This window comes from Phoca vitulina, unplaced genomic scaffold, assembly GCF_004348235.1.
Source record: "Phoca vitulina isolate PV1807 unplaced genomic scaffold, GSC_HSeal_1.0 scaffold18, whole genome shotgun sequence".
NCBI lineage: Eukaryota > Metazoa > Chordata > Mammalia > Carnivora > Phocidae > Phoca > Phoca vitulina.
In genome coordinates this window covers 32185646-32204683 of record NW_022589721.1, presented here as the reverse complement: position 1 = coordinate 32204683, position 19038 = coordinate 32185646, and the positions used below count along the sequence as shown (strand labels likewise).

Here is a 19038-nt window from a genome sequence, read left to right as displayed (position 1 = left end):
TGTCTGCCACGGGGGCTGCGTCCCCGCCGACACTCTGTACTGGTCGTCTTTTGATCCTAGCCTTTCAGACAGGTGTGAGGGGATGGCTCACTGTGGTTCTGGTCTTCCTGGTTTTAGCAGCTGTGTGTGCAACCATAACATCTATCATTTCCTTCCGGAAGGGACCTTGTCCTGTGGCTCGGTGCCGCTCGCTCTTCCATCCTGAGGTCCGTGCGCCTGGAAGTGTCTGTTCTCTCTCACTGCCGTCTCCGCGCTGGGCCTTGGGCCATGGGCCGTTAGTGGCTGCCAGGCGTGGCGGTGGCCTGAGGGCTGCTGGGCAGGTGTCCTCCAGGACACAGGCGTGCAGGTGACTTCGGTGCACGCGGTCGGCTTGTAGCTCTCATGACGGTTGAACGTGGTGTGGTGAGTGCGTGAGGGAAGGTGTGCTTCAGGAGCGGAGAGTGGCCTGCAGGCCTGCTGCGTGAGCAGGGAGTGAGGAGGGCAGGGAGGAGCCTGATGCGGCCGCAACGCTTGACCTGGGACGTGACTCCCGCCCCAGACTTTGCCGGGCACCTGCTGGGGGAGGGCGTTCCAGGCGCACAGGCAGCGGCGTGGAACCCTCTTCCTCCCGGGACTTGCAGGCTTGGGGGGCCTTGGGGGGGCACATCTGTGTTGTGCTGCCCTGAGGGTGACGGCCCCCCGGTGACAGGTGGGGAGTGGGCTGGACCTCTAGTCTGAACATCTGTATTTTTATATATAAAAAGTAGTGAATAAAGTCTTTCTTCCTGGGATCTTTGGATGTTTAAGGATAAAATATGTATAATCCGTGACCTGTCACATTAGACACTTCACAAATATTGGCTTCGATGTTTATGGCATGTTCCAGTCACCACCTGAGTGGGGGTCTGTGTGGGCCCTGTGTTCGGGATGTACTCCTCAGTTACCAGCCACGGAGCTGCGGGACCGTAAGTGGTGCAGTGCAGTGATGGGGTAAAGGTGGGTCTGGGCGCCCGGAGGAGCCAGGCGTGTGGGCGAGGGGCGCCTCACAGCCGGGAGGAGACTGTCTGCTTCAGGGAGTGAGCCACGGGGCCACGCTCCCGACCACTGTCCAGGACGCCAGCCGCTGGCCGCACGCGACCGTGTCAATGTGGATTCATGAAAAGTTAACAAAGCTGAAAATTCAGTCCCTCGGCCACACTGTTCACATTGCAAGTGCTCAGCGGCCACATTGGGCCGGTGGCTGGCGTCCTGGGCAGCGCAGGAAGAGACTGTTTCCGTTATCACAGAAAATCCTGTTGGACGGAGCTGTTGGAGACCGCTGAGCACTATTGTGGCAAATATTCTGAAGTTTGGCTAAGAATTTTAATTTCTTCCCGGGAGATTGTGATGGGGTCTCGTAGTGGAAGCTATTTTCTCTGCGTGTTCTGTACGTGGAGGCGCAGGTGCCCTTGGGTCGCAGACTCTCCCGTAGAACAGCTTCTGGAAACGGTGGGGAAGAGCCCATTGCGAGTCCCCACCACCACATTCTCTGATCTTCCCACATTTCATCGTGAACCTGTTTAGTCAGAGGAAAGGTGGACGCATTGTAGGCGGGTGCCCACCCGTCCAGAATCTGCAGTGGTTAGCATTTGCCTGTTTGTTTTACCACACATCTGTCCTAGGAAGGCTTTTTATTCATGGTTTATTCACTGCAAACCTAGTTTGTGGACTCCTAAGGGACCCAGAAAATGGGAATCCCCAGACCCATTGCAGCATTTTCAGTTCCCCTGGGAAATAACTCTCCAGGACCCTCGGCTGGCTCCCAGGCCCCCTGCCTGTGTCTCCCCGCCCCGCTCTGGTGGAGCCTCCTCACGATACCGTCTCTCGCTGCTTGCCTCTCCAAGCTGCCTCTGTGTGCAGGGCCAGGCAGAAATCCTGGGTCCCGTGTCAGTCACGGTGCCCGTGCCCATGTGTGCCTGGTGGGATAAAGGATGAGCTAGAATTTCCCAACCCAGGGCTGTTGCACCACCTTCACCCTCCCAGTAGCTTCTTAAGGGGCAAGTGTGAGTAACCGCGTGCTCTGGATCTCCTCACAGGTGGAGCTGGAGGTCACGTTGCCTGGAGAAGGGAAAGACCGCATCTTCAAGGTGTCCATCAAGTGGGTGTCCTGCGTGAGCTTACAGGCGTTACACGATGCACTTTCGGGGCGGCTGCCCAGCGTCCCCTTTGAGACGATCCAGGCCCTGGATGTGGTCATGAGGCATTTGCCATCCATGAGGTGAGGACCAAGGAAGCGGGAGCATCTGCTTCTGACCCTGAGCATTACCTGGAGAATATGAAATCTCTGTGCAAGGATGAGTGAGGTGTTGGAGTCGGGGTGGTGATGGCCATGGATTTCTATGATGGAAATTATAGCAATACTAACATGAAACATTTTTAATATAAAAATAAATCACCAGGGGCCCCTGGCTGGCTCAGTCAGTAGAGCACGTGACTCTCGATCTCAGGGTTGTGAGTTCGAGCCCCGTGTTGGGCAGAGATTACTTTAAAAAAAAGGAAATCACTGGAATTCTCAACCTGGAACAAAAAGATGGTCTGCCCGTCTTTGTGCACAGTGGGCATGATTTCTCACTTGCCTGATACTATGAGCGTGTTCCGTGTCTGTGGCCTTCACGGGTAGGACCTGTAATAGTAGGGTGATACTCCTGGTATCCTGCTTGATGGAGCACCCACAGTATGAAGGACGCTGAGACCGCAGGCGACACGATGCTTCGGACCGTTGGTTTATTCCACAAATCGCCGCACTTGAACTTCCTGGGACAGAGGGTGCATGGACACTTGAATGGCTCATACTCTGCCAGGTGGCAGGGCTGCACTGTTTCCCTGTGTCTCAGCCTCGTACGAGCCAGGCCACTTTGCCACACGCAGACCTCGGGGTTCTGATCTGGGACCACCTGCTCTTCCCATGTGTGCAGCACCTGCCGGGGCCTCGGGAACTGTTTGAATGAACCAGTGAGAGGAGAAATGAGCCTCCATGCTGACCTCTCCTTGTACTGACAAAGCTCTAAGATTTGAGGAGGGAGTGGGGCTCCCTTTGTCCCCTTGTAGGGGTGAGAGAAGGTGCTCTGGAGTGCCTCATTGGATTTTAAGGGGGCCCTGATGTTCTCAGTCTCCAGACCTGGCGGGGGGCAGCCAGATACAGGGCAAGTGTTACTCCTAGCAGGGATCCTCCCCCTGGCCCCGGGTGTAATCTGCTACTGCTTGGAACTTCTGTTGGCAGGAAGGCAGGTGGGTGCAAAAAAAAAAAATCTAGAAAGGCAGTTGCCAAAACGTTGAATACATTTTTCAAATGAGTGGCGGAAATTACTGTGATTTTTGTTTTCTGAGTTTTGAATTAATTACCATGTTACTTTTACAATCAGGAGGAAAGTCTCTTTTCATTTTGGAAAAATAATAGAAAAAGTGGCGGGATTAACATGGGTCAGTGGGGGAGAGAGAGGACCATCCCCACCATCCGGTTAATAGTGCAGCCTATAGGTGGAAAATACAACCCCTAAAAGAAGCATCTTCCTTTTGGATCCTTGGTGAGGACGCGTCCTGGGGGACCAGGCGCATTGGTGCAGCTGCTCGGTGTGCGCCTCACGCAGGCGGCTTCCTGCCCTCTGCGCACCGTGGGCAGCCGGGCCCTGGACGGCGTGCGGGTCTTCGCACACATCCACCTTACCATCCCGCCTGGGAGGCCGAGCCCCCCCCCCCCCCCCCGCCCCATATTGAGAGCCTCCCCTGCAGAGGAGCTGCGTGGAGCGGGGAATGGATGCTGGGTTCTACGTCCCAACATGGTCCTGGGCAAAGTAGCCAGGCTCCCCCCGGCCCAGGGCTGCTTCAGTCCAGCCGCCTTGGCCTGATTGCGACAGCCACTCGGCAGACGCTCCTTCCACCCGTCCCTGCACACGCAGCACCGCGCTGTCCTAGAAAGATGTGAAGCGCTGCGCACAGCTAAGCCCTAGAGGATGAGCATTAAAGTACGGGGTGGGGGGTGGGGAGGGTCAGAAACACGGATGAAGCCAGGGACACCCTGTGCGCCCTGGGCCCCGCACAGCCAGAGCCCGCGTCGGGGATCCAGAAGCATGGTGGGTGGGAGACCAGCTGCTCCCCTGCGCCCTGCGTGCCGAGGCCCCGCGTCCCCGAGGCTGTGCCTTAAACAGTGCTCCTCAGCATCAGCCACGGATGCCTGCAAAGTGCAGTTCGGTAAAAGCGGCGGAACCGTTGGCACGTGTGAGTGTTTGCCTGCTTGCTTGTCACGATGAGCAGCAAACTTGGCGTCAGCCTGTTCTTTCTGATCAGACAGGGGGTCTCTTGTTTCAGGTACACCCCTGTGGGCCGCTCCTTCTTTACAGCGTCCGAGGGCTGCTCCAACCCCCTTGGCGGGGGCCGGGAAGTGTGGTTTGGCTTCCATCAGTCCGTCCGACCTTCCCTTTGGAAAATGATGTTAAATATCGATGGTAAGCAAAGCCCCAGTCTTTGTCATGGGGTGGGGTTGGAGCGTTCCTGAGGGGCCGAGACCTGGGGGAGCCAGCGCCTGTGTGGCCAGTTCCAGACGTGGCCTCCGCCCGAGCCTCAGATGCTGCCACACCTGGCCTTCCTCACCTGCTTGTGAGACGTGATCCTCAGAACCACCCGCAGGGCCCACTCCCGAGACTGAGGTTCGGGGCGCTGAGACGGGCCTGCGTCCCCGACTCGTTCCCAGATGCTGCTGCCTATGTCCGCCAGGCAGGGCCAGTGTTGCTGGGGGGTGTGAACTGACCTCCCACCGCTAGGCCGCCCACCATCTCGCCTTTTCCTTATGCAGCCTGGTTGGTAGGAGTGCGGGATAGCTGGCTAGGGGCCTGCCTGGTCTGTTGCCTTCCGGCTGGTCTCCTCCGGGTTTAGGGTGCCCTGCCCTCTCGGGAGACTCAGGGTTGGATCACGCAAGGAACAATACGCTTCAGAGAGATCTGCACCAGGAGACAGTCAGAAAATCCACAGTCATGGCTGTTGCGATCTGGTGGGGTTTCATTTTAAACCTGATTTTATTCTCAGACGGTGACTTTATCTTTGGGCCCTGAGCAGAGGGAGTATGGGGCAGCCCCCTCTGGCTCTGTCCCACCCTGAGGCCCAGAGGTGGGCCCGGGGATGGGGAACAGAGCCAGGTGGCCGGCCTGCAAGGGGCACCATTGGGCACATCTCACATCAGCTTTCACTTTTCTCTTTTTCCACCTACAGTCTCAGCAACTGCATTTTATAAGGCACAGCCAGTAATTGAGTTTGTTTGTGAAGTTTTGGATTTTAAAAGTATTGAAGAACAACAGAAACCTCTGACAGATTCCCAAAGGGTAAAGTTTACCAAAGAAATCAAAGGTGGGTTGCTGCCTTGCGTGGGAGGCCCTGACTCCCCCTCGCCGCACTTCCTGAGCTCCTAAGGGGATGAAGGCGGCGAGAGTGATTAGCCAGCCCGAGAATTAGCACAGATTTGAACTAAGCCCATTTCACAGCGCGGGAATAGTGATGTTCTCAGGAAACGGCTTTCCGCGGGGTCAGCGACCAGTGCGTGCAAGTCCCTGGGCTCTCGGAGCCAAGAGCAGCGTGTGGTTGTCACCGGTACCTCATGCTCTTCTGGAACGGGGAGCACGCTTTCAGGCCTTGTCCTGGGCACCGACCCACCAAGCCTGCTTTCCACTCAGGGACACACGGCCCGAGTGCAGTGGCCTGGCTCGGGCCCTTTGGCCCAGCCGCGGAGAGTCGGCCAGCGCCTGTCGCCCACGCCCCTCCGCACCTGTCCTCCTCAGGGCTTTCTAAAGGCCATCAGAAGTACCCGCTGCTAAAAATAGTCCTGGAGGAAGCACAAAGTCTCGCTGAGCCAACATCGTCTCTTTTATCTTTAAGAACTGTGTCCAGCCTCTGGCCTTGGCATTTCTGGGGCAGAAGGCATCCCCGTGGGTGAGCCGGGCCCTGCGCACAGGTCCCCGCCCTCAGGGCAAGTGCGGCCCTGCAGCTGCTGCGGAACACCCTCCCCTGGGGTCTGTGGGCTCCGGGGACAGCCGGTGCTCGGGAAGTGGGGCCCACGCTCCGGGCCGGGCCGGGGCTTGACTGTGAGGCCGGGCTGCTCTGTGTTGCCAGGTCTAAAGGTGGAGATAACGCACTGTGGGCAGATGAAGAGGAAATACCGTGTGTGCAACGTGACCCGGCGGCCCGCCAGCCACCAGACGTAAATGGCCTTACCCCCCCCCCCCCCGGACCCACTCTCCGCGGTCCCTCTGATGGCCCAGCTCCAGAGCAGTGACCCTCCCGGGAAGGATCATCTCCTTCTAGTTCAGAATTCTGGAACCATGCGTTTGCCTCAGTAGAACCAAACTGCATCCAATGAGATGAAATCATGAAATTGCACCGTACGGGGTGGGAAGGGGTTGGTGGCTCCTTGTTGATTTTCCCTCTTGAATTTTACAGGCGAGAGAGGGTCATTTTTGTTTGTTTTCCCGTCCTCAGTGCTGAGCCGGTGCTGGGAGCTAGCGGGGATCAGTAGGCGCCCCCCCCCCCCCGCCAGAGGCGTGGCTACTTCCTTCCTTACACTGTAGATCTCTGGGATCTGTGATCATTGCATGTTACATGCATGTCAGTGGTTTTTATTTCCCAACTCAGAGATAATACGGAAGTTTAGGAACTACCTGTCCGAAGGGCATGATTGGTTTTGACCCCTGGAAGGTGCTTTGGACATTTGCCCCCACCCCAACCCCCACCCACCTTCTCCAGCCCTCAGCAAGCAGACCGGGGGAGCGGGCTCATGTGGGGTCTGCTGCCTGAGGCCCTTCTTGGCTTCCCTAGATTCCCGCTCCAGCAGGAGAGCGGGCAGACGGTGGAGTGCACGGTGGCCCAGTACTTCAAGGACAGGCACAAGCTGGTTCTGCGCTACCCCCACCTCCCGTGTTTACAAGTCGGACAGGAGCAGAAACACACCTACCTTCCCCTCGAGGCAAGTCCCGTCTCCTGTCCGCGCTGCTTTGGGGCTGGCGGGAGAACTGTGGGCCTCAGGCCAGTGATGCCCCTCACGCCTGCCTCCCCGAGAATGAAACGGTGTGGTGACTCCCGCAGGATTCGTGGGCCCATTCAGGACGTGCCCGTTGTGCCCAGCAGGCCCCTTGAACAGGGTGGAAGATGCTCAGAAAAGCTACTATTTCTTCACTTACTGTTGGAAAAATCCTGGCCCAGGGAAAGATTAAATGCTAAAACTGAGGCCCAAGTTTTAACTCTTTTCTGTTAGTGCCTTAAATTCTCTGTACTTGCCCAGCTACCCAAATATACAGGTGGTTTTCCTGGGCCCTGGTCCAGAAGGCCGGCCTCCTCCCCATCAGCACACAGCTTCATGCTCCTACGTTGTGAGGTTCCCAGCGCGCGCTGGTGCCAGGCCAGGCTCCCCCAGGAGGATCTCTGGTGCCGACCACGGGCCCTGAGCAGCCCCAATCCTGGAGGGTTGCAGGGACGGCCACCATGGTGTGTGCGGGGCGCCTCGCCATGTGTGGCTAAGAGACCGATGTGTCACAGGCTGAGCCAGGGCACCACGCTCAGCCCCAGACCCCCGCCTGTCCTCTAGCACCGGGGCCAACGCCCTGTCTCTTCTTTGTAGGTCTGTAACATAGTGGCAGGACAGAGATGTATCAAAAAACTGACCGACAATCAGACCTCAACCATGATCAGAGCGACCGCCAGGTCAGCGCCGGATCGGCAAGAAGAGATTAGCAAGCTGGTGAGCGTCACGTTCCCGGGGCCAGCCGGGGGGTGGGGACACCATGGGGACTGTGGTACGTGGCGCCGGGCAAGGGAGCCCCTGGTGCTTGGGACAGACACGGCTTATTTCTTTTTTCCTTTTCAAGATGCGAAGTGCAAGTTTTAATACAGATCCGTATGTTCGTGAATTTGGAATCATGGTCAAGGACGAGATGACAGACGTGACCGGGCGGGTCCTCCAGCCGCCCTCCATCCTCTACGGGGGCAGGGTACGTGGGGGCGGGGCTCGGGGGACGCGCCGTGTGTCTGGCAGGTGATGGTGGAGCAGGAACTTTTGACCCCCTCGGGTCAGAACCATGCCAGAGGTGTAGACCGTGGCCAAGGTAAGGAATTCTTGCCACTCTAGTCCAAGCCAGTGCACGTTACGGGGCCTCAGTAAGGACTGAGTTGCTGGACCCTTTCTGAGGATTTTCAGAATAACTTTTATTTTTTCAAAAGGTGATTTTTATTACCCCATTGAAATCTGGAAAGCATTGTTCTTTGGGCACTCTGCCACTGATGAATTATTTTCCAGAAACTTAGACTTCTTTTCTGTTTTTCTAACTTCGGTGTTGGAGGTCTTTGGTGACAAACAGAGCTGTTAGTGACTCAGGTTTTGTTTGTTTTTGCTGGTGTAATGCCTGGCTTCATCAGCACGTCATAAAGCGATCCTGTCCATTGAGCCCTGCAGAGCTCATGGAAGGGTCTTCATGCACTTCCTCAGGGCCGGGCCCCCAGACGCGGAGCACGGCTTTACCGGGTGGGCAGCGGGGCCCGGGGGCCTCAGCCTCACTCATCGCGGGCTGCTCACCCACAAGCTCTGATGGAAGATTGGAGTGACTCTGCCTTTTACCCTCGTCCTCAGGACCCATAGCAAGGCCTGGTTTTGTTTGTAGGGTTTTCCCCTTTCTTAGTGTAAAACGTTAAGTTCTGCTTTTTATAATGTTCCAAAGTTCAAAAGGCACAAAGAACTACAGGAGGGGGGCACCTGGCTGGCTCAGGGGGAAGAGCCTGCAAGTCTTGATCCCAGGGTCGTGGGTTTGAGCCCCACGTTGAGCCTGGAGCCTACTTACAAAGCACAACATAGCAAAACAAAGCATTATAGGAAGAAGACTCTTTCCCCAGGTCTCACTTGCTCTCCCAGGAAGTGATGGGTGTTTTCTCTTGTAAAGCTGCCCAGGGATTATTCACATGAGTTTTCATCCCTTTTGGTGCAATTAGTGACAGTAAATACGCTTCTTTTTACTTGAAACTTTCTCTTAGGGCCCATAGAGGTCTTGGGGATGGTTCCACATGTACGTGACGTGTGGCTTGTTCTTTTGGACTCTCACTGCACGGTGTTGTGTGTGGGGGCCCCCATCCTGGTGCCCGCCCTCCGAAGGAGACTTCGGAGCAAGGCTTCCGGGCTCTGAGCTCACTTGTGCACCTGCTATGTCCAGACGCGCGCAGACATAGCACCTTTCTGAGCCCTTCTTAAAACCCTAGGAGGAAGAGTGTGTGATGCCCTTTCACAAGTAAGTGGAGAGATGGCTAGAAATAGAGATTTACGTGGCCCTTGGGTGATCAGATCGAGACCGCAAATCTGTCTGCTTATGTCTGTTTCGACTTTCTGACTCAAGAAATACAGGAGTAGTCTGGAAGACAAAGTAGCTCTTGTAACCTCATCTTGCAAAAATATTAGAATTGTAGGGATGGGAAGTTTTTGATGCTTCTAAATGAACACATTTTTCCAGATCTCTGAAACATTTTAATGAGAACACACACTTTTCTTCACCTACCCTACTTGTTGTCCATTGTTGGAGCAAGACATTAAATGCCCCCCCAGGGGACGTTTAGCGATGTCTGGAGGCTGGCATCTGGTGACAAGAACTGCTAACATCCGCAGTGCATAGGATAGTCCGAATGTCAGCGGTGCCGAGGCTGAGAATCACATGTGTCCTAAGAGCCCATGTCTGCTGAAACCGTGTGCGTGCGTGTGCATGTATGTGTGTGTGTGCCCGCGTGTGCGTGCATGTGCGTGTACGCGCGTGTGCGTGCACGCGTGTGTGGGCGTGTGCATGTGCGCGTGCACATGCGTGCACTGAGTCTGGAATACCAGACTGGTGGGGGGCTGTCTCTTACAGAAGCCTGTCTCTAGTAGCAGCGGGGAAATAGTTATAAAAATATCGGAAAGAAAAGAGTTCATTTCTAAAATGTTTTTTTTTTACAATAGGCTTGTGTGACTTTTGTAATAAAAAATGTTTTCCACTAGAAACCCTTCCATAACCAAGTGACAGGAGCTCAGGTGCGGCCCGTCCTGTGGCAGTGCCCACAGGCCTGGACAGCCATGCCCCCCGCCCCAGCCCTCCCCGGAAGGGAGTCCAGGGAGTCCAGGGATTCCTCTGGTGGTGCTGAGGCCTGGTCCTTTCTGGCTGAGAGAGGACAAACCCCGGTGGATGTGTCCCCTGCTCTGTCTTTACCAGAGGGGGTAGCTTCCGTTCCTTAAACCACGGCAGACGGTGGCGTGAGCAGTGCAGGGGTCCTCGCTGGCCCATCTGCTCCCCGGCCAGGACTGGGAGGAAGCACCTTGACTTCTCTCCCCTCCCCACCCCGCCCCCTGGCTGTCGGCCTGATAAGAGAGGAGGTAGAGTAAGTGAGAGCATGTTCTGAACCAACCAGGAAGCTTCCTGTAGCATTCCTCCGGGCTGCCCCTGAGGTTGGGTGGAATTCTGGGCCTCTCTGCTCTCCGTGGCCTGTATCCACCCCTCCCTTCATCGGTCCATCCATCTTCCATCTATCCACTCATCCACCCCTCCATCTATCCTTCCATTACTCCGTCTGCCCCTCCCTCCATCCATCCTTCCTCCTCTGTCCCCCCATCCGCCCCTCCCTCCATCCATCCTTCCTCTTCTGACCCCATCTGTTCCTCTCTCCATCCATCCTTCCTCTTCTGTCCCCTCATCCACCCCCCTCCATCCATCTTTCCTTCCTCCTCTGTCCCCCCATCCGCCCTTCTCTCCATCCATCCTTCTTTCTTCCTCTGTCCCCTCATCTGCCCCTCTCTCCATCCATCCTTCTTCTGTCCCCTCATCCGCCCCTCCCTCCCTCCATCCTTCCTTCCTTCCTCCTCTGTTCCTCCATCCATCCTTCCATGCCCCATCTCCCGTCCAGCTCTTCATCTGTCCATCCATCCATTCTGCAGACGTCTCTGGCCCACTTGCACGGCTGGGCAAGTCAGGGATGGCAGACTACACAAAGGCCCAGTTCCCAGCCTCAGGAGCACCACCTGATCAGGGGACCAGCAGCAGTAGGAAAGTAACACAATCCAGGGTCAGAGGGATGTGTTCCCCATTTTTCCTCACTCTAAACGTCTTGCCATTTGCAGAATAAAGCGATTGCCACCCCTGTCCAGGGCGTGTGGGACATGAGGAACAAGCAGTTTCACACAGGCATTGAGATCAAGGTGTGGGCCATCGCGTGCTTCGCCCCCCAGCGCCAGTGCACGGAAGTCCACCTTAAGTAAGGCTGCTTGAGGGGCAGGCGCACCCGGCCTTGGGCGGGCCAGCCGGGGGGCGGGGGGCTGGGCAGCTGGGGGGCGCAGCGGGTGTTGATGGCGGGGTTGGTAGACTTCCCCTGGCAGAGAGCACCTGCCCGGACTTGTGGGCCACTTCGAGGCTGCTGTTAACTTCTTGGACTCATTGGTGGAGGGCGTGTGGAGAAGTAACGCAGATTATATAAGAAATTAAACCGTAAATGAAAAAGCTTGAAAATTAGATGCAAAAGAGAAAATTATATTCAGTTAAGTCAAGTTACTTTAAAAAAAGCCACTTCAGCTTCGTATTTCTAGATCGTCCTGGCCCGGTCCAGGCGTCGGACCCTTTGAAAGTAGCACCATAAACACGCAGCTTCACCTCTCACGCTTTTGTGCCAAACAGACCTAACAGCGCAAAGAAAGCTTTAGCTTCCCGCCTGTCCCGGTGGAAGCAGGAGGGAACGTCCCCCCAAGCCTGAGGAGTGTAGCTGCTTGACATTCTAGCCGAGGCCGGCTCCAAAAGTTCCTGAGCGCGGACGTCAGTGGCCTGGTTCTGTCCAGGTCTCCGGTGGCTCCTTGTCCTGGGCGCCACTAGCAGATGGAGCTGGGAGCACAGAGCAGCTTAGGAAACCAGGTCGCTTGGGCGTGGACCCCGGGCGCCTCTCTCCCTCCGAGTTCTGGCCTTGCCTCCTTTGTTCATTTTGCCTGGAGCTAGACGGCCCCGTGGTGAAGCCGCCTGTGGGTGTGAATGTGGGCGCACGCGCACACACACACACACACACACACACACGTCTGTTTAGCTGCACTGAAGTATAGGAGGCTGAATGCTGGCTCCCTTGGATCGAGTGTCCTTACCTTGCTGTAGAAGGCGATGTTATTTTTATTCCTAAGTTTAAAATAGAAGCTGTTGATCGGTCTGCGCCCCTCCCCCCACCGTGGCTCCACCAGGCCCATTGGCAGCCGCTGCTGGTGTGACTCTCGCTGTGGTTGGTTCTGTTCGTCCCCACGGCTGTGTCGTCCAAGTCCGAGTTGTACACCGAAGAATAATGGGGGCAAATCCAAGGGGACAGTCCGTTCACGGTTTTCCTCCCTCGGACGGTGTTTGGCTTTGAACGGAGTCCTGGGTTCTGTCCCAGAACCTGGACGCTGGTCAGGCCTGCCGAGTGGGCAGCACGGCTCGGTGCGTTGCTCCTACAGGATGGCACTTGTCCCTGCACCCTGGGAGTGGCTTTGCGGGAACGGACGTGTGTGCTCAGCGCGTAGCTTCTCTTTGAGTTAACACGTTGCCATGGTTCTGTCCAAGTCTTAAACTTAGATTTGGACGTCAATAAAAGTGACTTGGGGTTGGGCTGTTAAGGCCGTGCCCTTTACTTGGGGCCTCTGGTTGGTGTGGATTCTTTGGCACTCGCCGTGCGTTCGAGTCTGATGAGCCTTCTCCTTCAGATCCTTCACAGAGCAGCTCAGAAAGATCTCGAGAGACGCTGGAATGCCGATCCAGGGCCAGCCGTGCTTCTGTAAATATGCCCAGGGGGCGGATAGCGTGGAGCCCATGTTCAGGCATCTGAAGAATACGTACGCTGGCCTTCAGCTGGTGGTAGTCATCCTGCCTGGCAAGACCCCCGTGTATGGTAAGCCTTTGCTCTCGTGATCCCCGTGGGGGTTTGCTGCGGCCTGGGTCCTTGGTGTTTTTGCCACGCTGAGGAGTGCTTGGGCCTGGCCCATTGATCCCGCGTCAGCACTGAGACCACACTTCCTGGGGGCCAGCACCTGCGTAGTTACTTTGTTATGCTCACTCGGTGCCTGCGCAGTGATCGCAGGGGGCCACCATCTGCCCCCGATGTGCCCTCTCTGTGCCCACCTTGGAACCCTCTGGAAGTTCATAAGAGTCTCCACGCCAGAAGTGCAGTTGCGCGTCCATTCAGCCAACACTTAGCAAGCGCCTGTGCTGATGTCCCAGGCCTGGAGGGTTCAGAGACCCAGCCCCCCCATCCAGGAGGCCCCAGGGCAGTGGGGGTTGTGGACAGGTGACTCCAGGACAGGCGGTGGGCCGGGTCGGTTGGTTGGAGAGCCGTCGGAAGCTCTGGGGGGGCTCTGAGCTCGGGTAGTGTCACCAACCAGATCCCCAACTAGACAGGGACAGAATCAGATGCATAAGAGCCACGCTTCTTCCCTCCAAGCTACATATCCAAAGAGCAAAGAAGACACCATCAGTGTTTCTGTCCAGAAGTCCCCGGTTTCCACAGGCTGTGTGGAGAACAGCTGACAGTTGCGTCATGGAAGATTCCAGAAACCGAGGGGTGTGGGCCTAGTAGCACCTCGATGTCAGGTGTGCGTGTGCTGTGGATGTCGAGGACGCCAGTGTTTTTCTTTTTAACGACTCAAGCTTTTGCTCGTAACCCCGCGCACCATGATAGAAGGCGGCGATCCTAGCCGGGAGTGCCAAGGCCCCCGTGGCAGCCTGGCTCTGCCCATACCGCCCTGCAGCCCTGCAAGTCCCTGAAAGGGTCGTCACTCCTGCCGGAGCAGAACACAAGCCCTGGGGCCTGCCGGTCACCTGCTCTTCCACATGCGTGGCCGCCCACGGGGCTGCCGTGGTGGCGCTTCCGTGCGGGCCTCTGCAGTTTCGGGGTGGGGGGCTATGAAGAGGGGCCGGTGAGAGCCGCCAACGTGTGCATCTTCCTGCCCCACAGCCGAGGTCAAGCGCGTGGGAGACACGGTGCTGGGGATGGCCACGCAGTGTGTGCAGATGAAGAATGTGCAAAGGACCACGCCGCAGACCCTGTCCAACCTCTGCTTGAAGATCAACGTCAAACTGGGAGGCGTGAACAACATCCTGCTGCCCCAGGGGAGGTAAGCCGGCCCTTCCCCGCATGCGCAGCGGCTAACGGCACGATTCCCAGTGGGGTCGGGGCAGTGCAGAGGGGCGCCACGTCGGGTCCCGGCTCCAAGCACTGTCTTGGATGCCGCAGACGCAGGAGGTGCCCAGAGTCTGGGGAACAAGGGGGGCCTGGAGTGCCGTGGCCAGCTTCCCTGAGCGAGCTGGGGCCAGAGAGGGGTGCAGGGGTCCTGGAACGGGTCCGCGGCAGCCGCGCCATGAAAGGAGTGAGCAGGTCAGCGCCAGAGCTCACCTGGAACAGCTAGGACACGAGCCTCGATGGAGGGACACAGGTCGCCGCCCGATGCCATCGGTGCTGGAACCGAGCCCTGGGAACTGCGAGGCTCCACGGCAGAGCGTGCTGTTGGCGGACCCTGGGCCGGGGTCCGGGGCTGGCAGGGGAGCGGTGGGCAGGGCTCTGGGGTCCCCTGGTACCTCTTGGCCCGGCGTGGGGCCCTGGGTGCCCCGGGGGAGGTTAGCTTTTGTCTGCTGCAGCCAGGAGAGACAGGTACTGTGTGGGGGGCGGTTCCTGCTGGAGCCTCGGGCGTTTGGGTTCGCGTTTGAATGGCAGACGTGGGGAAACGGGGATTGCTTGCCACACTCGCCCTGCAGGTGGAAGGGGCAGTTGTGAGGACAGGAGGCGGTCTGGCTGCTTCTGTGTGCTTGGGGGAGAGGCGGCCGTGTGTGCAGGACGCAACAGCCTGCCCCCAGGCTCCCCGCGTGGGCACGGCTGGGCCAGCGTCCGAACCCACTTCGGGCCTCGTTAAAGCAGAGGTTCTGACCAGCACATCTGGACTGGGACCCAAGTGTGCACATTGCTAGCGAGTCCACACGCGATGCCGCGGGCCGGGGGCCACACCTCCCAAACTCCGGCTCCCGCCGTTGGGTGGAGTTAGGGGGCGGTAGAGCCTGATACGCGTGAACCCGAAGACTGGTTCCTCACGGTAAGGTCCTGGGAGGAAATGAGGAGCTATCAGGAGCAGGTGGTGAGCTCGAAGTGCTGTTCACCGAGTCAGCAGGTTCTGTGTTTAGTGGGCGCCTACTGTGTACCAGGAGTTCGGGCCACAGCAGTGAGCACAGCACCCAGAGTCCCAGCCCTCTGGTGCAGGGACCCACACACTTGGGGCTTGACAGGTGAGCAGCAGTGACATCATGGCAGGGACAGGAGTTCAGGAGGGTAAGGAGCTGGGGTTTCTATGGCGACCATCTTGTGGAGAAGGTGGCACTGAGCAGACGGCAGGGGCCAAGGTCGCAGGTGTGTGGGGATGCCTGGGAGAAGGGTGTTCCAGCCCCAGGGCACGGTTTGGGCAAGGGCCCTGGGTGGGAGCCTGCGGGGATGGCTGGGGATTGTTCTAGCAAAGGACCGAGGGCTGGAGGGGCCTGGGGCTCCCTCCGGGCAGGACACAGCCCCTGGAGGTTCCTGTTCTAGAAGGCCGCTCCAGCTCCGGGTGGAATGGGACCAGGAGGCACCTGTGTTGTCTCGGGAGGGATGCTGGCGGTGGGGGTGGGGTGGGTGCCCAGAGATGGTGTTTGGAAGATGGGGCTGCAGGGCCCGCTCTAGAGGTGGGGCCTGCAGGGTCCGGCTGGAGGGGCATCACGGGTGGGTGAGCGGAAACAGGGATCTGGTATCAGGGTTGTGTGTTCAGGAGTTCCCAGCAGAGAGGTGGCATTGAAAGCCGCAAGGTCCCTGCGATTCCACATCCCCCAGGGCAGGGTGTAGAAAGGATGGGTGCCAAGCCTGCTGCCCTGGGGAGTTCAGGGGTAAAAGGTCGTGGAGATGGGGAGCCAGCAGTGGAGCCCCAGAAGGGAGGGGAGGAGAGCCAGGCGGGTCCTGGACCCCAAGGGCACTGCGTCTTGTGTCACATGGTGTGGACAGGCCTAGTGAGGAGGTCTGAGTCTCTGCCATGCAGGGGTGGGGGACCTTGTGAAGGGAGTCTTGTTGCCATGGCAGCAGGAAGCCTGGTGGGAGGGGCCCAAGGCTGCTCAGGAGATGGTGAATGGGTTCACCTAATTAGGAGCTTAGTCACAGGGCGGAGCCAGGGAACTGAGGGAGCATGGCGGGGGGAGCGTGTCAGGGAGAGGAGTCTGCAGGCAGGTGTGGTTTTCCTGGTTGAAGGTGTGAGTCACAACGGCGGGTGCAGATGCTCCAGGCGTAAGAGAGTCGGGAGGCGGGGCGCAGTGTCGAGTGGGCTGTGCGGTGCTGGGGAGAACACGGCCGGGGCTGGGCCCTAGAGGCTTACAGAGAAGGGCCACCGTCCACGCCAGGGCCCAGAGGCAGGGCCATCAGCGTGGCCATGGGCAGCATCTTCCCCCATGCAGGGAGTGCCCGTGAGCCCTGCTTCCATGTCCCGGGACCCCCAGGAGAAGAGCCCCCCCAGGTGTAGTTGGAAGCACACTGGGGCTTGAAGGGGGAAGCTGGTCCACGTTTTGTGGACACTGATACGTGGCATACACACTCGAAGCCCTTCCCCCTACCTCTGGGCTCCGGGTGGAGGGGCTCCGTCCAGCGGGAGTCCCCCTGGGATCATTCCCCAGTGAGTTCAGCTCCTGGCTGGGCTGGCAAGCTCACGGCACCGCTCACCACTGAGCAGCAAGGGGCCCGAACGGCAGCAGCTCCTAGGGAGTGTGGCGGGCCAGGCCCTCTGAAAGCACTTGGCTTGCACTTGCACGTGCTCGTGTAACTGTGCGTATTGTCTCCATTTTCCAGAAGAGAAAAGTAAGCTGTAGAGAGGGTAAGCTCCAGAACGCAAAGCTAGCAAGTGACCCCATGCTCCCACCCTCCGTGCACACGTCCTCTTCAGGAAAGTTCTGGAACACAGCATTTAAAAGATGAGGAGAAGAAGCCCGTGTTGTGCTTCTCACCTGGGGGAGTGCCCGGGCACGTCGTGGGCAGAGAGCAGGGGTGCTGCTCAACACCCTGCGGGGGGGGCGGGGAGAGCCCAGCCGCAAGCTGCCGCTGTGCCGTGGGGGAGACGCTGGGTGTGTGGCCGCAGGTCCGAGGCTGGAACCAAGTATGGGACTCCTACGTGCATGGAGTCTTGCGTAGAGAATCACTGTTTTATAAACACATAACCTGTATATATATAGAGTTTCAGTGGGTGTGGTGACTGTGGAAACTTCCGGGCGTACACAGAGTAGGATCCTCCCTGGCCCAGCCTCAACGCCGTCTGCACCTGACCAGTCTTGGTAGCCCCTGCTCCTCCTGCCCCTGATCCCTGCACCGGGTTATTTGGAAGCAGATCTCAGACCTGGTGTGGCTTTATCAGCCAGGCTCTCTGTAGGGACCATTAAAAGATATAAGGTTTCTTTACAAACACAGCCACAGTGCCTTTGCCACACAAGTGACGCTCTTCAGGGGCACAGGCCTCAGATGGTCCGGCTTCCCTCTGCAGGCCGCCCGTGTTCCAGCAGCCCGTCATCTTTCTGGGGGCCGACGTCACTCACCCACCCGCTGGGGACGGGAAGAAGCCTTCCATCGCTGCCGTGAGTATCCGAGCCCACCGCCGGTGGGTGACGTCCTACCGTTCGTGGGACCCACGCCCTCGCCAGGCTGCCGGTGGGAGGGCGCGCGGTGCCATGGCAGCGTGGGGCCAGAGCGTCTTCCTAACAACCTTTGTGGTTTACAGAGCAGTTGGTGAAACAGAGTCTCCTGAAAAATAGGTATTTGGAGGGGACTCTGCACGTGGCTAAATGTATCTGAGAAGCGATGAGGTCGTGCTCCCCGGAGGCCCAGCCCAAGCGGACCAGCTCTGGCTGCAGGGGAGGCCGGCTGTGGGGTGGCTCCTGTCCTGGGGGGCCTGGGGGCTCTCTGCCCACTGGGGCAGATACTGCGCAGGATTCGTGTACCCACCTTCTTTATGCTGTACTCCTTCTAAACATTTCCTATCTTTTATTATAAAACACTAAATATAAAGTAGTTACGTACACAGTCCAGGGTTCAATGGAGGCCTTGCCCTCGTTCTACCCGTGAGTTCCGTCTGGGCCTCCGGGGGCTTTGCCTCCCAGGCCCTGCACACCTTGCCCCACACATGTTCGCTGGCTGTCTCCTGCCCTCGGAGGCTGAGCTGGGCCCCCACTCTGTGCCCCGAGCTGATGGTGCCCGGGAGGGGCAGCTAACGGCCTTTGGTTCAAGAGGACCAGACGAGCATGTACTCAGAAGAGTGTGGACTTGAAATGTGGAATGCAGGGCCGAGGGCGCTCCCTCGGGGCTGTTTGACTGGACACCCCAGGGTTCTGCATCCGGGCAGCCAAGTGGAGGGAAGGAAGCGTGAGGCTCAAGGTTTGTGTCCCCAGCACCCCCAGGGCTGCTGTGCATTCTGTCCCGTGCCTGACACCACCTAGGGACGCTTGTCACACTCTCCAGGCTCATTAGAGAATACTGGCATTTTCTGAGCACCTGCTACATGCCAGGGTCCGGGCTGGCTGTGTAACTACAGAGCCATAATCGCGTGGGGTCACTGTTAGTTTCCTCAGTTGACACATGAAGTCCAGAAAGGCCAAGCTCCGTTGCTCAAGACAAACAGTAGAAAACAGAGCTAACGACTGCGAGGCTTAGGGCTGGGCGTGCGCTGTGCGGGGTGTTAGGGGCCGCCGTGCCCGCCAGGCCCCTGCACGTGGGGCTCTGTGCTCATTCCCTCCCTCACAGCAGCCCTGTCTGGAGCAGTCACAGGTGAGCAGTGCCAGCCACCCTCTGGCCACCCGGGGCTTCCCTCTGAGCCGCATGGGATCCTGAGGTGCGTCCGATCCCCAGCCAGGGAGGCTGGGGTCCCCAGGAGGTGCAGGCTTCCCCCGGGTCCGCTGCAGGCCCCCGGCACACAGGGTGTGTCTGGTGTGGTTCAGGGGCTGTGTGCCTCTGTCAGGTTAGCATTGTGTAACGTGAATCCGCCGCCCGGCTCAG

The 19038-nt window shown here is 58.2% G+C and overlaps 1 protein-coding gene across 5 annotated transcripts in view; it reads left to right on the top strand.

Annotated features, from left to right (window-relative positions):
* The window catches only part of AGO2 (argonaute RISC catalytic component 2), a 110763-nt gene that overhangs the window by 71682 nt on the left and 20043 nt on the right, over positions 1–19038 (top strand). For all 5 annotated transcript variants that reach the window (XM_032415646.1, XM_032415648.1, XM_032415644.1 and 2 more), the window contains exons 4-14: positions 2055–2236; positions 4324–4460; positions 5221–5355; positions 6115–6202; positions 6817–6964; positions 7616–7735; positions 7863–7985; positions 11120–11253; positions 12710–12894; positions 13957–14116; positions 17534–17624. In XM_032415646.1, coding sequence (XP_032271537.1) covers positions 2055–2236; positions 4324–4460; positions 5221–5355; positions 6115–6202; positions 6817–6964; positions 7616–7735; positions 7863–7985; positions 11120–11253; positions 12710–12894; positions 13957–14116; positions 17534–17624 — 1503 coding nt within the window. The remainder of the gene's footprint in view (positions 1–2054; positions 2237–4323; positions 4461–5220; positions 5356–6114; positions 6203–6816; positions 6965–7615; positions 7736–7862; positions 7986–11119; positions 11254–12709; positions 12895–13956; positions 14117–17533; positions 17625–19038) is intronic.